Raw genomic sequence first — 17,606 nt, forward strand, 5'->3', positions numbered from 1 at the left:
CTTGATCAAACGTATCAGTTTATCCGGGAATCCGTATTCGTGTATAATCTGCCATAGCCATGTATCATTTGCCGATTTAAAATCGATGAATAAGTGATGTGTGGGCACGTTGTATGCACGGCATTTCGGCAACACCTGACGGATGACGAATGTTTGACCCGTTGTAGCGCGTTCACCCATGAATCCAGCCTGATATTGCCCCACAAACTCTTTTGCAATCGGTGATAGATGGTGGCATAAAATTTCAGAGAGTATCTTGTCGGCAGTGCTTAGTAGTGTGATTGTGCGACAGTTCCCGCAATCCAACTTGTCGCCCTTTTTATAGATGGGGCACACGATACCTTCCATCGATTCCTCCGGTAATACTTCTTCCTCCCAAATCTTGGTAATGATCTAGTGTAGTGCTCTCATCAGTGCTTCTCTACCGTATTTTAGAAGCTCGCTTGGTAGTTGATCTGATCCAGTGGCTTTGTTGTTTTCAACCGGCCAAAATCCTCCTCAATCTTGTGGATGTAAGGGGCCGAAAGTCTTTCGTCCTGCGCACCTACTCTTAGATTTGTGACCACGCCACCTTGGATACTTGCAACGTCGCTATTGAGATGCTCACGCTCGCTCGTGAGAAGATTCCCGTGATTGTCCCGGCACAAAGCCTCTGCGCGAGCGGTTCAGCTTCTCGTAGAACTTACATGTGTCCTTAGCGGTCCATCGCTTCTCGATCTAGTTCTTCCTCTGGAAGACTGAGTTCTGCCTGTTCCGCGCCTGTCTATAATGTGACCACTGCCTGTTCAAACTTGCGGTTTTTACCATTACCATCTCCGTTTTTGTGGCGCACGAGTGCCAACTGTCTCGATCACATCTAGTCCTCCACTATGCCAGTTACGTGCGCTGCTGTTAGTTCTATCGACTAACAGGGTAATAGCGTGAGCCTCAATACGCCATCATACGTCGCGTTCCATATTATCGGTCCCAGAATGGAGCCTTAAGGTACCCCCGTGGTGATGTTGTAGATCCTGTCGCCTTCCTCGGTGTCATAGATGACCACTAGTATGGGACACGCTTGTATGGAAAAAATAAATCCTCGCTCCAGTCGACTTTTTAGATCCCATTTAGGTCCCATATGAACTGTACAAAATTTCAGCGCAATCGGTGAAACTATAATTTAGCGCAAGCGGTTCAAAGTTTTCATAGGATTTACTATGGGAAAAGTTACACTTTCAAACAAAAAATCCCAGAGGTCGCCCTTTGTCTCCTTAATTCAAATCGATCAATGCTTCTTGTAGAAAAATCATTTATGAAACTTTCCTTCGAAGACCGCAAAACAATTGGATGCTTGTGGAAAAAGTTATTGATTTATTACCGATTAGTGATCCAACGAACGGCTTATTGTTTTGTTTTATCAGCAGCACTACTGCTGCCGTTGTTGCATGGGGTGGCGGGAGGCATCGCCACCCCCAGAAACAGCATCAGCCAAGGCAGCTGCTACAGTGCTGCTAATAAAACAAAACAAAAAGCCGTTCGTTGGATCACTAATCGGTAATAAATCAATAACTTTTTCCACTAGCATCCAATTGTTTTGCGGTCTTCGAAGGAATGTTTCATAAATGATTTTTTACAAGAAGCATTGATCGATTTGAATTAAGGGGACAAGGGACGACCTCTGGGATTTTTTTTCTGAAAGTGTAACTTTTCCCATAGTAAATCCTATGATAAATTTGAACCGCTTGCGCTAAAATATAGTTTCACCGATTGCGCTGAAATTTTGCACAGTTCATATGGGACATAAATGGAATCAAAAAAAGTCGACTGGAGCGAGAATTTTATATTTGTCCCATACTAATGACCACCCTATTCTGGAAGTAGCTATCCAGTATTCGGCATAGGCCATACGGGACTTCTAGCTGGTATATGGCGCACTCGATAGCGGCCCAGCTGACGCTGATGAGCGCATTCTTTACGACCAGCGTGACGACAGCGCCGTTGCGGATTCCAGTTCGCTTCTTTTGGAACGCTATCTCGGCCGTTTTGGTTGCAGGCGTAATAGCGTCCACCGTCGATCGACCCTTCCGGAAGTCGAACTGGTTATCCGAGGGCCAGAGTCATCAGGTTTCTCGGTATAGACCATCAGTTTCGACACAATAATCCGTTCCAACAGTTTTCCGGTGGTGTCCAGAAGACAGAAAAGTCTGTTTGCCGTCAGGTCGCCAGGTGGCTTCCCGGGTTTAGGCAGTAGAACCAATCTTTGCCTGTTCCACCCAGTGTTGCGAATACTCACTTGCAAGAGTGATACTCACTTGCTTCTATCTCAGTCCAGAAGGATGTTATCAAAAAATGATGTTTGAAGGGCTTTTAGATTGTAGTTTAATCTAAAAGTTTGCCGAATGAAGTAAAGGTCGCAGACGCATACCAAAGTTGTGAGTTAGGTGTGAGTACGAGGTGAGTAAAATTCGTGTAATTTATACTCACATTGTGCTCACAGCTCTCTCACGATTTTGGTATGCGTCTGCGACCTTTAGTTTATTCGGCAAACTTTTAGATTAAACTACAATCTAAAATCTTTTCAAACATCATTTTTCTGATAGCATGCTGCTGGACTGAGATAGAAGCAAGTGAGTATAACTTTTCGCAAGTAAGTATTCGCAACACTGTTTCCACCACTCTGGAAATTCGCCTCTGTCTAGGCACATCTGCATAACCGTTCTGAACATGCCAGGGCTGGCCTCGATGACCGTCTTGGTGGTTACTGTCGGGACCCGGAGCTTTGTTCAACTTAAGCGACTTCGCTATTGCGAAAAGCTCGTCGTTCGTCACCGGAGCGTCCTCGGTTTGGCAGGTTTGAACATAGAGGACTGGGCCCATGGTCTTATATCGTGGCGTGGGAACAACATTTCCACGATTTTCTGCAACATCTCGGAGGAGCGTTATGGGGGTGCTGACGAACCCTTCGTTTTGGCCATTACTACTCTGTAGGCATCACCTCAAGAAGTCGTGTTGGCTGCATGACAGAGATTTGCGAAGCACGTCCGCTTACGCACCTTAATATCTTTGTTCAGTACCAGTTTAGCCGCCCTGTACTGCCATGAATCGCATATCAGTCCCATCTTTGCTGGATTTCCTATGCAAATGGGACAAATATGCGATTCACGGCAGTGTAGGCCTCACGTCGCTCTAGTCTACCCTCATCGATGCGAGCTCTTTTCATCCTCCTTCTAGCTCTTAGGCAGGGTGCGCAGAGTTCTGCGATTTCTGCACACCACTAGTATACAGGTTTGCGTCCATTTCTGGGTAGGGATCGCCTTGGTATTGCGGTGTCTTATGCACGGCTTAGTTTTCCGACTAGATCTACCCTCCATAAGCAATCGCTCCACAAATTCCAGCTTTATCGTATCGCGATAGTATTGGGCAATTATGGTTTCGATGTTTTCAACTGTTATTTGTCCCAAGCGATGCGTCTGTTCATTTGTGATGATTACATCTCATAGCTATGATATTCTTTTCGAAAAAATAACTGCTTTTTCATGTGTTTATACGGCTTTAACAGGCTTACAAATTTTCACTAACATCGTTTTTTTTTACCTAGTACCATTTTTAAACTATGTTTATTTGATCGGTTAATGGTTTATGGCAGCAATTTTATAAGAACACTTCAACTTTGTGATTTGGCATAATGCCCAAGATGCTAGTTTAACTTTTACATAATTTTGTCGGGCGTAATTTTACAACAATAGAATTGGTCAAAATAAGACACATACAGTTACTTGTTGTGGTTGAAACTTATAGTTTTACTTTGCTTTTCAAGTATACTAGTGTAGGGCAGTCATTTTCATTTTCGGTTTCTAAAACGGTTTTTGGGTTTCGAGAACAGTAAGTTGTTGGTTGGCCTAAGGTCCCCTCGTGGTGGGGCTTAGGTATAGCATCCGGTGGCGGAGCATTTCATACTCAGCTGCCGGATGCCAGAAGAGATGCTGTTTTAGCCGCGCCTTCTCGGTACCCGAGCAGAAAAGAATAGCAACAAAATAACCGATCGAGGTATTTATCTTAAATAACATTATACCTCGATATGCCCTTCATTAGGTGGACATAAGAGGCAAAATAACACAAATGAATACTATAATTTTGTATAAATAACACCTGAAAAATAACAAGTCTTGTTATTTCAATAATGAATTCATACCATAAATTTCAAGTGCTCTATTTGTTATCCAGAAGGTATGAAATAACAAAGAAATAGCATATCTTGCTATTAAGTTGAACATTTTTCGATAGCTTCATCATGTAATAACAAATGAGGGGCCCATCAAAGGGATGTAAGTGACCATTTTGTCGATTTTGAGCTGAGCATACTATAAAATTCTTCAAATTTCAAGCTTTCAGGAACTTTTTTAAGATTGGAAAATTTACAATAAATCATAGAAAATTGGGTTGATTTTGAAGCTCTATACATTTTGTATGAGATGAAAAATTGGTCAAAAACTTTAAACCTCATTTACTCGTAAGTGGGTTTTTGTCACTTACACCCCTTTGCTTCTAACCCCTTCAAATCTTGTTATTCAGTTATTTTCCCAGTTGAATCAACAATACCGCATCAATACCTAACTTTGCTCAAATACCTCCATTTGTTATTGTGGTGTTCTCATAACATTACGTAGAATAATATAGCAATACCAACTTGAGGTATTAGAGCACAGGTGGCTTTTTGCACAGTATTTGTAAGGTATGCCCTTCTGCTCGGGACGTAGGGTCAAGTGGGGCAAAATGCCATTTTTCATCGTTTTCAATGATAATTAGCCTCATTTGTTAGGCTTCCAAAGTGGCAACAGCAACTAGACAATATTTGCTCGATACTTCAGCAAAAATAGTCACAAAACTATTGCATTTTCATCGATTTTCAGCGATTTTAAAAACTGATTCGCAAAACGGAAGTGGTGCAAAACGACCATCTGCCATGGGGTAAGATGCCACTTCATGAAAACATTCAAAAATTACGTCCATCAGTTTCGGGCATTTCCGACTCCTTTTCCCCCTCTGTCCCTCTTTTTTCGTATACTCAATAAATAGAATGTTACCCCCCTCCCCGCAAAACGATGATCGTAATATTTGAATGACCCCTAACATGGAAAGCTTAGACATCAACAACCATGCGTCTCCATGTGTGCCTCAATCTCGTTCGAAACACTTGGCTGGTAATAAAATCACCAGAAAACCTTAATTGCAAGCACGAAAAACCGGAAGTTGCCAATTTTCATTGGGAAATCAAAGGTTTTTTCGTGGGTTTGGTGGCCTAGCTTCTAGAAGAATGTTTGATGCAAACATATCTTGACACCATTCACCTATAGCAATGATCAAGTCCCATTCAGGAATGATTTTATGAGTTGGGCCATTTTACCCCATCTTGGCATTTTGGGCTTTGTTCCCCTACCTCGCCAATCTAGCTGAAGTCAGAAGGACAGCAGTGCCCAGGCTGCACCACCAGCTAAGCAAACAACTCTTAGCTGGCGGTCTTTTTCATTGCTTGACCCATGGAAACGCATGAGGATGAGGTAGGAACTTCTGAGGGCCAGAGCTATGTTGGACGCTCCTTACCGACTCACCGTTTTGCAGTCCACTAATCCCAATAAGGTAATCAACGTTATAAAAAATATACGTTCAATTCTGTTTTGACCACTGTGCATCGCTGACACAGAAGTATTGCTGCACACCCAGCTGCACCTACTACTGACACTGACTGGCCGGAAAAACAAGTCATCGAACTGTCTTGTTTTCCGCCAGCCAGAGCCGCCTTTTTCTGATAAAAATACGTTACCATCCGTTGCGTCGTCGATACTTCGTCGTCGTCATCCTCCCCATCGCATCGGATACACATTATGGCGAACAACTCTTTTGCGCCATTTCCTATTTTCTCCGTCGTCATGAATATGCAACACCTACGAACGCGATGATTACCCACCCGGCTTGCACACACTTGCTCGTCAATTGCAGCCTAGTAGAGGATCTAATGTTTCTTAAGTTGCAACAAATGGGCGATGTAATTAAATCTTTAAATTATTTGTTTTCGATTAGTGCTACCGGCGGTGTATCGACCATAAACCGATGCGCGGCATTCTCTTTTGTGCCTTGTAGTAGTTGCACCGCTCCATGTGTACCGCTTCTGCGGCCGAAGAAGATAGTTTTTCAATGAAATGGATATTCAATGTATGCTACACCTTAATAGGTGGCCATAATCTTAACTCAGGGCAAACATTCCGCCCCATATGGACGCACCGACGACGGTTGTATAGATATTATGGAATCCAATTCCCCCGGAGGAGCCAGCTGCCAACGTGCTACCGATTAAATCGACTAATACAACACACTGCCCATTGTGTAATGGATGATGGCGGCCTTATTCAACCTTTAGTAGCGCTGTTGTGGCTCCCCGTAAAGTTCGTCTCCAAACCGGAGAGGTGCTGGTGATGGCGTTATCTTTCACTTTCCTTGGGCTTCCTCGACGGTCGGTCACTACGTGAGACCATCTGCCGTCTGCGGGCGCGTGTGCCCATTAACCAATCATGATGATGTGCCGTTGTTGTTGGCTGAAAGTTTCTTCGGGAGGGTGGTTTTGCCAATTGAAAGATTAGATGATTGTTTGTTTACGACCTGCTGCTGCACGATGTTAATAAAAGTGTATCATAAAGTGGAAACTGAGCACCAGGCACGAAACAATAGCTGAAGTAGGTATGAATAGTTTATCATAGAAATAGAAAAACAATGTACCTCTAATTTAAAAAGATACCATCTGGTGGACGGTTAAATGGAGTGAATAAGTGATAAAAAAATACGTCGAAGGTTGTTAAAGAAAGTATGGCATGGTTTTAATAGCATTAATAGTTATAACCTCAATCGAATTAATTTTTATTTAAATATTTACTTACTTAAAACCTACTTTTGTGAAACAAACATTATTTGTCTCATTGACTCATCGATTTCGCCGCCTCCAAGAACATGGTTATTCGTAAAACCTTTTTCCCTTAACCTCTTCTACAGGGGGTGGCCAAAATGTTTGGGATTGGCAACTGTAAGACTTCATCTGTTTACACTGAAAAAAAAAAACTAGTTTTAGGGCTACTGCACACAAAACGCCCCATATCTCGGAAACCGTGAGAGGTGGAGGAATGATATGTTCTACGAAATATTTTCTCTTATTATGGGCTACAACTTTGCCAAAAATGTCAAATCTTAAAAAAAATGAAGAAAAGAAATTTGTATCTCATTTTTAGGGGGAATAATCGTGTTATCAAAAGACGCCTTTTAACATGCTGAAAAACTCGGTACGCAAAACCTTTGAAACCAATCCAAAAAAAATTGTATTTAATTTTCATCGCAAAATCATCGATTTCGAACACTATGTTCGTTTGTGTGTGTTTTGCAAAAAAATATAGGGAAACTTATGTATTTTCGGCAGTTTGTTTTCTTCATCATTTTTTTTTAATCCTATTGAACTCAGAGTTGGCCTTAAATCCTTCCCAAACAAGCTGAATTATACGACCAAGTTTCAGGCAATTTAACAGACAAAAACCCCCCATGACGAAGAGAACAATCCTGCCGATAATACCCAAAGTCACCCTATATAGATTTTTATTGTTATGATACTATACAACCACTACAATTCATTGCAAAAATCTCATTTACAAATCAGTGTATGGTTGATCACATTACATCTTATTTTTTTGTATTTTATTTTTTCAATGGTGTATTGTAAAAATATGCTTCTAAATGTGTGGCTTCGTAGTCGTGCGGCTAGTGTCACCAAGCATTTAGTCGCATCGTGCTAGGAGTGCGGGTTCGATTCCCGCCGCAGCTGTCAGGAAAAGTTTTCGCCTGCGCCACTGGGCGTTGCATGCTAGTCCGTTGTCTAGTGTCGTGCTTCCTTCAAAGAGCGAAAAGCTCACTGGAAGTACTAAACGTGTCCGTGTCTTTTAAATAGTACATATTGCGTTAAAGTCAATCAAATGCGACATAGCCAAAGTTTATTTTCAAACTTGAAATTCATTTTTCTCATTTTCATCTGTTGTAACATGTGACAAGGCGAATGGCGAACATCTGGTTCGCTGTAGCGCGTTCAGCCATGAATCCAGCCAGATATTGCCCAACGAATTGTCACAGGAGGAATTCCACGGAGTCATGTCAGTCGATCCTGAGCGACCATTTCAAAAATATCTGAAACTTTGCACAGTTTTTCAATTTCATATAAATCGCCATTTTTTGATATTAAACCTTCATATTCACTCACGACTAACTTTTCAAAAGGGTGTATGCGAAAATAGTTCTAAAATATTCTAAAAGCTGTACAGCAAAAACGGATTGTTCGATTGTTATAAATTTTTCAGCAAAGTTAGACAACTAAATGATGATTCCTTAGAAAATATACACTGTAAAAATTTTCTTTTTCTACTTTGAAAAAATATGATATTTGTCACAAAAACTCAAATATCTCAAAACCCTATCTTTTTACCAACTTCAATTTTTTAGGGGAAATGGCCCATTATATCAGCTATCTACCATAAAATTTTGGTGATGGTAAACTGATAAACAAAAAAGTTATGACATTTCAAACATTTCACAATTTTTACATTTAGTAACAAAAAAAAATTTTTTTCTGTGTAAATTATTTCGAGAATTATATTTTGATGCTGATTTTATTGTAAAGGCTACCGCCTGAATTAAACAAGTTGTTTTCATGATACTTTAGTTTGATTATTCGTAATTACTATAGTATCTATTTGAAACTTAGACGCGATCCAGTGTTGTGATCAAAAATATTGAGATTGTCATACTTTTTATTGTACGTGACTGGTGAAAAAATCCCTTGATAGTGTTGAAAAGCTGTTGATTATAAGAAAAATGGAATTGAATTTATTTTTAAGACAAAAGCTGTATAATAAAAGTTTTTTTATACGCGTATACGTCTAGTTTATCCGCAAAAAAAAATCCCTCTTACACACTTATTTCTGAATTGCCTGTTCGGTACTTTTTTGACGAGATTATAACAGCAGTACGATCTCGGTAGTTTCGGTAATCGATTTTACTGAGGCTCAGTAAAACAACTGTCAAAATCGTATGGAAAAGGTAAACAATGCATTTTTGCTGAACGAGTTCGGTGCTCAGCAGTTTTAATCTCGTCAAAAAATTACCGAACTCGGTACACGGCGTGTGTATGGGAAAGGTTTATAACAAAAAATTGGGCATCGCCAAATTTTTCGCTATTCAAAAATAGAGACTTCCAGCTTTCATTTGCACGGTCCCTCAAAAAAATCCACCGAGGGATCTCGAACAACTTTTTCAGAATACTGTTTTTCCCCATACAAAATAAACGGTTCCAAATTAATCCCTATTTCTACTTAACAAACATACCCAATTTTTGTATGAAAAAGTTCCCCCGATGGAATATTTCGATGTTGGGCTTGAATGAAAGCTAGTAGCGTCAACTTTCACGTAACGTAAAAATTAGCGATGCGTATTTTTTTGTAATAAATTTCTTATACCAGACACACCGTGCGGTAATCAAAATTAAGTGTGTGGAGAACAGATTTTATGATCGGAAGAATGCGAGTAACTTCAACAACAACAAATGCATAAGAGGTACATACCACAGACAAACAGACGAAACGCCTAGAACAATTTTAGTGAAAATTCATCGCCCAGTTCACACTATCACCACCTGGTGGAAATGTTTCACGAAACACTGCGTTGTGCAATATCGTCATCAGAAGGCGCTAGTGTGAAACGTCAAACGCAAAGAAAAACGATGGGCGCTCTTCTTGTTATGAAAGCCACAACCAAGATTCAAAATGATCGTTGAAGGCGTGGTCAATGAAAATTTCGCCAGTGTTACGTTTGTTTGTCTGTATACATACCTGACAATGCTCACGAAAAAAACAAAAAAATACTACCGCTATGAATATTAAAAATTGCATAGTATTTTTTTTTCTTCAGCCACCAACACCAAACAAGTAAGTTAAAATTAATAAGTGATTTTGTTTATTATAATCTAACGAACAAGATGAACAGTCGCTTTCTCAAAGGTCTTCAACTCAACGCTCTCTTGTAGACCGTTTGATGAAAAAAAATGTTCAAAAGAGTTACGAAATCTCACCGAAAGCACCATTGATAAACTGAAAGAGACTGGTTATGCCCAAATGTCCACATTGTGTACAAAATTACGCATTTGCACGTCCTGCCGTCTAGAATTTGACAAACGAGCCATCTGTATATCATCGGTAAAGCAGGGCGCAGGAAGTTCGAAAACGACAACAACTGAGAAATTGCCATCAGCGACATCTGTTTAAACAATTTAATTACGCCCCTTTTCAAAAATGCCCTGTAATATTCTTCAACATCTATACCCATTTCAATATTTTTAACGTTGCAAAACACGCTTTCAACATTCATCTTGAAGAAGAGGGAAAACACTTGTCCTCAAATGTAACAGCAAATTAATGAATAAACGACTAATGCGCGGAGGGCGTGATAAAATCGGAACATTACGGTACATAGTATATTATATTATATGTATATATAATATATAATAAAAACAACTTGTTTTACTCACGCAAGGCCATTAACAATAAAATCAGCATCAAACTTCAATTTCCGGCCGAAATAATTTACACTAAAAAAAATTATTACTAAATGTGAAAATTGTGAAATGTTTGAATTGTCATAACTTTTTTGTTTATTTTCATGGTAGATTGCTAATACAATGGACCGTTTTCTCTAAAAAATTACGTTGGTAAAAAGATAGGGTTTTGAGATATTTGAGTTTTTGTGACAAAAATGATATTTTTTAATGTTAAAAAAGATTTTTTTCACAGTGTATATTATCTTAGGAATCGCCATTTAGTTATCTAACTTTGCTGAACAATAAAATCAGCATCAAATCGCGATTCCCGGCCGAAATAATTTACACAGAAAAATTTTTTTTACTAAATGTAAAAATTGTGAAATTTTTGAAATGTTATAACTTTTTTGTTTATTAGTTTACCATCACCAAATTTTTATGGTAGATTGCTAATACAATGGACCGTTTTCCCTAAAAAATTCAAGTTGGTAAAAAGATAGGGTTTTGAGATATTTGAGTTTTTGTGACAAAAATGATGTTTTTCAATGATAAAATAGATTTTTTTCACAGTGTATATTTTCTTAGAAATCACCATTTAGCTATCTAACTTTGCTGAAAAATTCATAACAATCGAACAATCCGTTTTTGCTGTGCATATTTTTGAATATTTTTGAACCATTTTCACATACACCCTTTTGAAAAGTTAGTCGTGGCTCTAAATAAAAATTTGATATCGAAAAATGGCGATTTAGATGGAACTGAAAAACTGTGCAAAGTTTCAGTTCAATAGAAAATCATGAATTTAAAATTTTCCTTAATTTTGATGCTGTTGCTTGGAATCGCTCACAGACAAACAGGCGTAACACCTTGAACGAGGAAATCCATCGCCCAGTTCACACTGCCATCACCTGGTGGAAAACTTGCACGAATCACTGTGTTGTGCAATATCGTCAACAGACGGCGCTAGTGTGAAACGTCACACGCATAGAAAAACGATGCGCGCGCCTCTGGTTGTGAAAGCCACAACTATGAAAATTTAAAATGAGCGGTAAAAGCGTGGTCGATGGAAACTTCGCAAATGTTACGTATGTTTGTCTGTGAAATTGTATTGCAATCGATGGTTTCAGGAGACAATATTGTGGATTTACCGGCTACTTGTACTCTACCGGTCGCTTCAGTATGGCCTCCAAAGTAGCCGTTTTATAAAAAGAGTTACTAAAATAGGAGCTTAAACATTTTTATTGAATGCGCTATTCCTCGTTGCCACTAACTACTCAATGACATTCATTTTTTGGCAATTAAGTTGATTTTAATATGAAAACGGCTACTTTGTAACGGCTACTTAAGTAGCCGGTGGAATACAAATAGTTCTTCTTCTTCTTCTTTATGGCTCGACGTTCGCATCGGAACTTGGCCTGCCTCTTTTCAACTTAGTGTTCTTAGAGCATTTCCACAGTTACACGCAGAAAAAAATATATTGCATTCAAAAATAAAGAAAATATACGAATCAAAGTAAAATCTACTTTCGCGACTACTTTTACCGCAGTCAGAGATACGCGCGAGACAGTCGCCTAAGAAGACATACCTGTTTTCAAATTTTCCATCACAGCGCTCTTTGATAATTCTTAAAAAAAGGTCGCCACATGGCCGGGCGATATGATGACTGCTGCGACTGCACGTGGCATTTATACGGCGATTAAATGTTGTCCATCATTGAAGGCCTTGGATAGTAGTCGCCATAATTGTGTTTTTCTTGCAACGCACAATATATCATTAAGCCACGCCTTAATACCATTTTGCTTTGAATCTAATACATTTGCTATAAGTTTCAAAGCATTCCATTCATTGTTTCTAAAATCAAGCCTTCGCGACATTGATTTTGGTTTCAAATACTTTTTGGCTTTGAGTCTAAAACATTACTGCTTTGAAACTAAGTAATTTTGTAAATTCAAAGACTATATTTTTAGAAGCAAATATAGGTACATAGACTTAGATTCAAACACAAAATATTTTTGTTTAAAAATGACAACAAAATAAAAAAGACATGCGAGAATCGAACACGGGTACTTTTATAATATGTTTCACTGATAGCGAACTATCGTTCACGGCCAGATCTGCTCCTGAAAAGTTGAAGGTGAATCATCTTGCTCATTATTGGCGATGTTCATTTTCCAATATTGAAAACAAAGAAATATTGTTTTGATTCAACAAACCTCGCGATTTAGAGATGAAGATGAACCCTTATGTGTCCGACAGGGTACCCGGGTACCCAGCACCCATTTAAAATACACGGTGTAGAAAAGAGCAAAAAGTTTGTCGGACACATAAAGGTTAAATTTGGATCTAATATGTGTTATTTCTCTACGTGTATTAATTGAAGGGCTTGCTTTGCCTACCATTGCATGAATGTCTACATTTTGTGACAAGTACAATGATACACTATGCCCAGGGAGTCGAGAAAATATTCCCTACCGGAACGGGAATCGAATCCACCGTCTCCGGATTGACGATCCATAGCCTTAACCACTAGGCTAGCTGGAGGGGGGATTTTACGATTCATGGGATTTCAGTAGATTTCGGAAATTTTCAGGGGATAACAGAGAATTTCAAGAAATTTTGTGTGAGTGAGTTCCAGGGATGGTTTCAGGGGGTGCCGAGCGTTTCCAGAAGGAATTTAGTGAGGTTTAGAAGGTTACAGGGAGACTTTGAGGAAGTTCCACGGGGGTTTTAAGAGTTTCAGAGGGTATCTGGATCTGACGAATAAGTTTTCGGTCCTGAGAGGAACTTGGTAAATGTGAACACCAACAAATGTTAAACCAATTTCAGCTTGAGTGGCTATGATCTGGGTTGATGTTGAAATTGTGATCGAAACGAAGCTTCTATTACAACCTTTTCTGCACCCCATGTACTTTTCTTTCCCTAAGAGATACTTTCTTTCACCTTTTTGCTCATTGTATGTCGTACTCCTCGTGTATCTGTACGAATGCAAACGTCAATGGAAAGTTTATCACTGAATTTTTACACTGCTACGATTTTTTGGACCACCTTGGATGCTTATATTTATGATCGTCGTAGAAGTTTCTTGTGCGAAGTAAATACACAATCTACAAATCGTATATGCGCATGTCACCCACAATCCTTACAGCCATGAAGTGTGAATGCAGTATTTTATGTTAGAGACCTCAATTGCGAAGACAAATTTAGGCGACGAACCCAATTGTTGAAAATACTTGGACAATAGGTATAACATGTTATTCTTCCTTCATATACTATTCGCTACCATTAAACTATAGTTAATTAATATAAGTGAATTTATGTATTTTCGGCAGTGTTGTTCTCTTCGTCATAGGGGTTTTTTTGAAACCTGTTGAATCCACAGTTGGCCTCAAATCCTTTCCAACCAAGTTTAATTATATGGCCAAGTTTCAGGCATTTTGGCCGAAAAAAACCACCCATGACGAAGAGAACAAACCTGCCGATAATACCCGAAAGTCACCTCAAATAATATTGAAATATTGACAAAATCTGTAGCAAATCCTTGTGATAGAACATTTGGCGGTTTCCGTTGTTAGAAATATTACTTTGATCAAGTTCGACGAACATCCTTGAACTACTAATCTATCACAGAGAACAGACATCCATGTCCAGTTCCGAAACTGTGTAAGGAATTTAACGGCCATTTGAAATCGGCAACACAAGTGGCAATAGCGTGGCGCTGCAATCGATTAATTTCCCATTCTAATTTAAGTTTCAATTCACCACTGACTGTGGCAATATAGTGTTTGGTGGCGTTAGTGTTGTCATCGTGTATTGGTTTGCAACCTTACTTAAGTAAAGATTCAAATCCCTACACAACTTTCCGAATGAAATTTGTTCTAGCCAGGATGTCTGTTCTCTGTGAATCTATTGATAAGGGGGTATTGATGAGGTTTTCTGCAAACTCTGCGTACCGTAAAACGGGGTATCATTGATCAGCCGGGGTAACATTGATCTGCTTGACCGACCTCATGAAATGTTCAAACAAGCGACAAGCGATTTAAATTGAATCAGTTTCTGCTTACGAATGGTGTTTTGAAATCTGCTATTATTAAGCTATTAAATTAAATAATATGGAATGCATGAAAATCGAATTTCATTTAACATTGAAATAAATCGATTTACTATATCTGTTTTTCGTAACAAAATGGGATACATTGTCAAACATTTATGCATAATATGAAAACTAGATACAATATTAGGTTAGAAATCATTGTATAACTTCAATATGATATTCTAGAGTAGGATTTAATAAACGAAACTTTTATGAAAGTGCTCTTTTTCAATAAGATGTACGATTTATTTAAAGTAGGCTATCAATTCCTTAAGTCATAGGGCACTGCATGAAATTCTATCCTGCTCTTTCACTCTAACAGAAATTTTGTAAACAACAAGGCCAAGAAACATCAAAATCCTATACAAAATCAAAACAGTGCAGTTTCTTATTGCCTACCTTTAGGCATTATTCGCGGTTTGGATAATTTTAATCCTCAAATAGCTCAAAAAGTACAGAACTTGTAAGAATTTGGACAACATAAGATTGTCTGTAGAGATTATGTAGAGACCCCAAATTTAGTAAGTAAGGGTATTTTCAAAACAAACGAACATTGATCACTGACATGATCAATGTTACCCCAAAACAACAAAATCCAATGTTAGGTTAAAAGCCTATTTTAACATATTTTAAAGTTTTGCAATATGTACTTTTTAAATATATGAAACATGTAACGTTTGTTTTAACAAGAAAATTATTCAAGAAAGATCGAAAGTTTTGATCAATATCAACATGTTAACTGAAATTCTATCAAAAGTCAAGGAACAAATGTTCGAAATCTAATTGCTATAGGGAATTCCACATGCGATATGTTTCAACCATCTGACAATTTCAATTTTTTAGACTAAACTGATTGTTTTTATTATGTGTCTTCATTAGCGGAATTTCTCCGAAGCTCGGTAAAACATCACTTCGTTTGTCACTTTGCAGCTTACCTATGAGCAGTTTCTGATATACAGAGGGCTTAACTTTTTCGCGCATCGTGAGTTAACAAATAATGATTTTTGACATTCTTTTCGAATTCTATCCGCGATTTACGCAGTCATGAGGAAAATTGCTCCCAGGTTCATGAACCGGTATGGGGCTCGATTGTCTTGTCACTCAACTAACGTACCAGTAATACGACATACAGTTAGAATAATTGATTGCACGTTTATCCTCTCTTTCCAGACGGAACTGCGGGCAGAGGAACGCCTAGCCGAGGAACAGAAACGACACCGGGAGCTGTTGGCCCGGGTCGAACGGGAAGCCAAACTACAGAACGAAAACTGCCAGATCCGGATACGGACGATCGAAGTGGAAGCGAACCAGCTGCGCGAGGAAATCTCCCGGTTGCGGTTACAATGCGACAAACAAGCTGCCGATCTGCACGCCACCGAGGACAAGCTGGAAAAGACGCGAGACAACCTGATGATCGCCCAACAGGAGCTGGCCGAGGCGAAAGCCAACGAGAAGAAGTATCTAGCGCGAGAAATTTCAACTCATGAGAATGATTATAATAATCGAAATTTTGAATTTTAGACACAAAGCGGACAAACAGGCAGCCGAAGATCTGATGGTCGAACTGGGCAAGGAGTGCGAGCGTCTTCGTACGGAACGGGGTCCTGCCCTTCCGACGACATCACCTGAATCCCTGCGATTGGAAGAACTACACCAGGAAATGGAAGAGCTGCGACAGAAATCGAAACAACTGGAGGAAGCGAATGAAGAACTGCAAGCAATGGTGCTGACGAAGGGAGTCGAAGAAGGTCGAAATTTGCTCAACGGTACATCGAACAGTCTAGCACAGGAACTGGAAGCCATGAGTCAAAATCAGGTGGGTGAAGTTATGCTTCTTTACCAATAGATCTCGGCTGGTAGAAACAAGCAATCGGACAATTGCCTTGTCGTTCGTAACTAGGCGTCACAAGCGCACGCTTTCAAAGTGATATCTAGTGTCAGTGGTATCTTGTTAGATGATAGACTTAGCAGCAAGGCCTAGCTAAACAATCATAAGTCACATTCGAGTACACCTTTTAATTGTTGGGGCTTTATATTCTAATTATGTTTGTCCGGTTCCCACTTTTCCCACAATCACCCACTACTCCTGTTGCTCTCATTTGTCACGCTCTCAACACCCTCCAAGTATCGTTTTTTGTTATACGTTTTCTTCTTTTCCCACAGGAGACCGTTGATTCGTCGACATTAGCGTCATTAACACAGGTTAGTTATGGCGTGCCAAAAGGACTGATAGCCATACATATTTGCTGTTGTACTAGCGTTCTACTACTAAACTGTCCACTAGTTTCGTTTCATTCTCTGTTTGAGTGGGAATTTGATGAGAGAAGGTGCTTTCTTCGGTGATGGGGTATCTCTTTATATGTGTACTCATTTCTTAACTGTGTGTCTTTTGCTTTTACTAATCTATGGTTGATGGTTGTACACTGGCCTGCGACACAAAACAAAAGTTTTCGTTCTTCTGCACTCAACCATACAAAAATTTCAGCTCAATTTGAGAAACTAATTTTAACGCCCGCCGTTCTAAGTTCAAACGGATTGGTCAACACTACAATGCTGGATCGGCCCAAGACTCAAGAGACTCTCCGGCAATCCCAAGGTCGGCTAGCTACTGAGTAATCAAAGGATCTTTCGCGATACAAAAACACTACACAGATCTTTCACGTTTCTTAACGAAATTTATTAAAAACCTAATTTGTGGCGTGGGTGTGTTGTTCTATGAATCAAATCTGCGTTAATTTGTTAATGTGTGACCTAATCTATGTACTTAATCTACACCGTATCCAACAAGTTCTCATACAAAGTATAAATTTAGAAAATTTTATTTTATTTCACATATGTGATTTATATTTTCAAAATGAATGAATGTTTTGAAGGGCCACATGATAGGGGGATTAGCCCAAGTAATACCGAAAACATAATCCG

General features: G+C 39.1%; 1 protein-coding gene across 13 annotated transcripts in view; it reads left to right on the forward strand.

Moving 5' to 3' along the window:
• LOC109418806 (rab11 family-interacting protein 4) overlaps positions 1-17,606 on the forward strand; it is a 365,611-nt gene that overhangs the window by 326,318 nt on the left and 21,687 nt on the right. For 11 of the 13 annotated variants that reach the window (XM_062861163.1, XM_062861160.1, XM_062861162.1 and 8 more), the window contains 3 exons: positions 15,855-16,141; positions 16,206-16,500; positions 16,848-16,886. In XM_062861163.1, the coding sequence (XP_062717147.1) occupies positions 15,855-16,141; positions 16,206-16,500; positions 16,848-16,886 (621 nt within the window). The remainder of the gene's footprint in view (positions 1-15,854; positions 16,142-16,205; positions 16,501-16,847; positions 16,887-17,606) is intronic. The other 2 variants (XM_029857145.2, XM_062861161.1) reach the window with 1 other exon arrangement.

The sequence above is a fragment of the Aedes albopictus genome, chromosome 3 (genome assembly GCF_035046485.1).
Source record: "Aedes albopictus strain Foshan chromosome 3, AalbF5, whole genome shotgun sequence".
NCBI classification, from domain to species: Eukaryota; Metazoa; Arthropoda; class Insecta; order Diptera; family Culicidae; genus Aedes; species Aedes albopictus.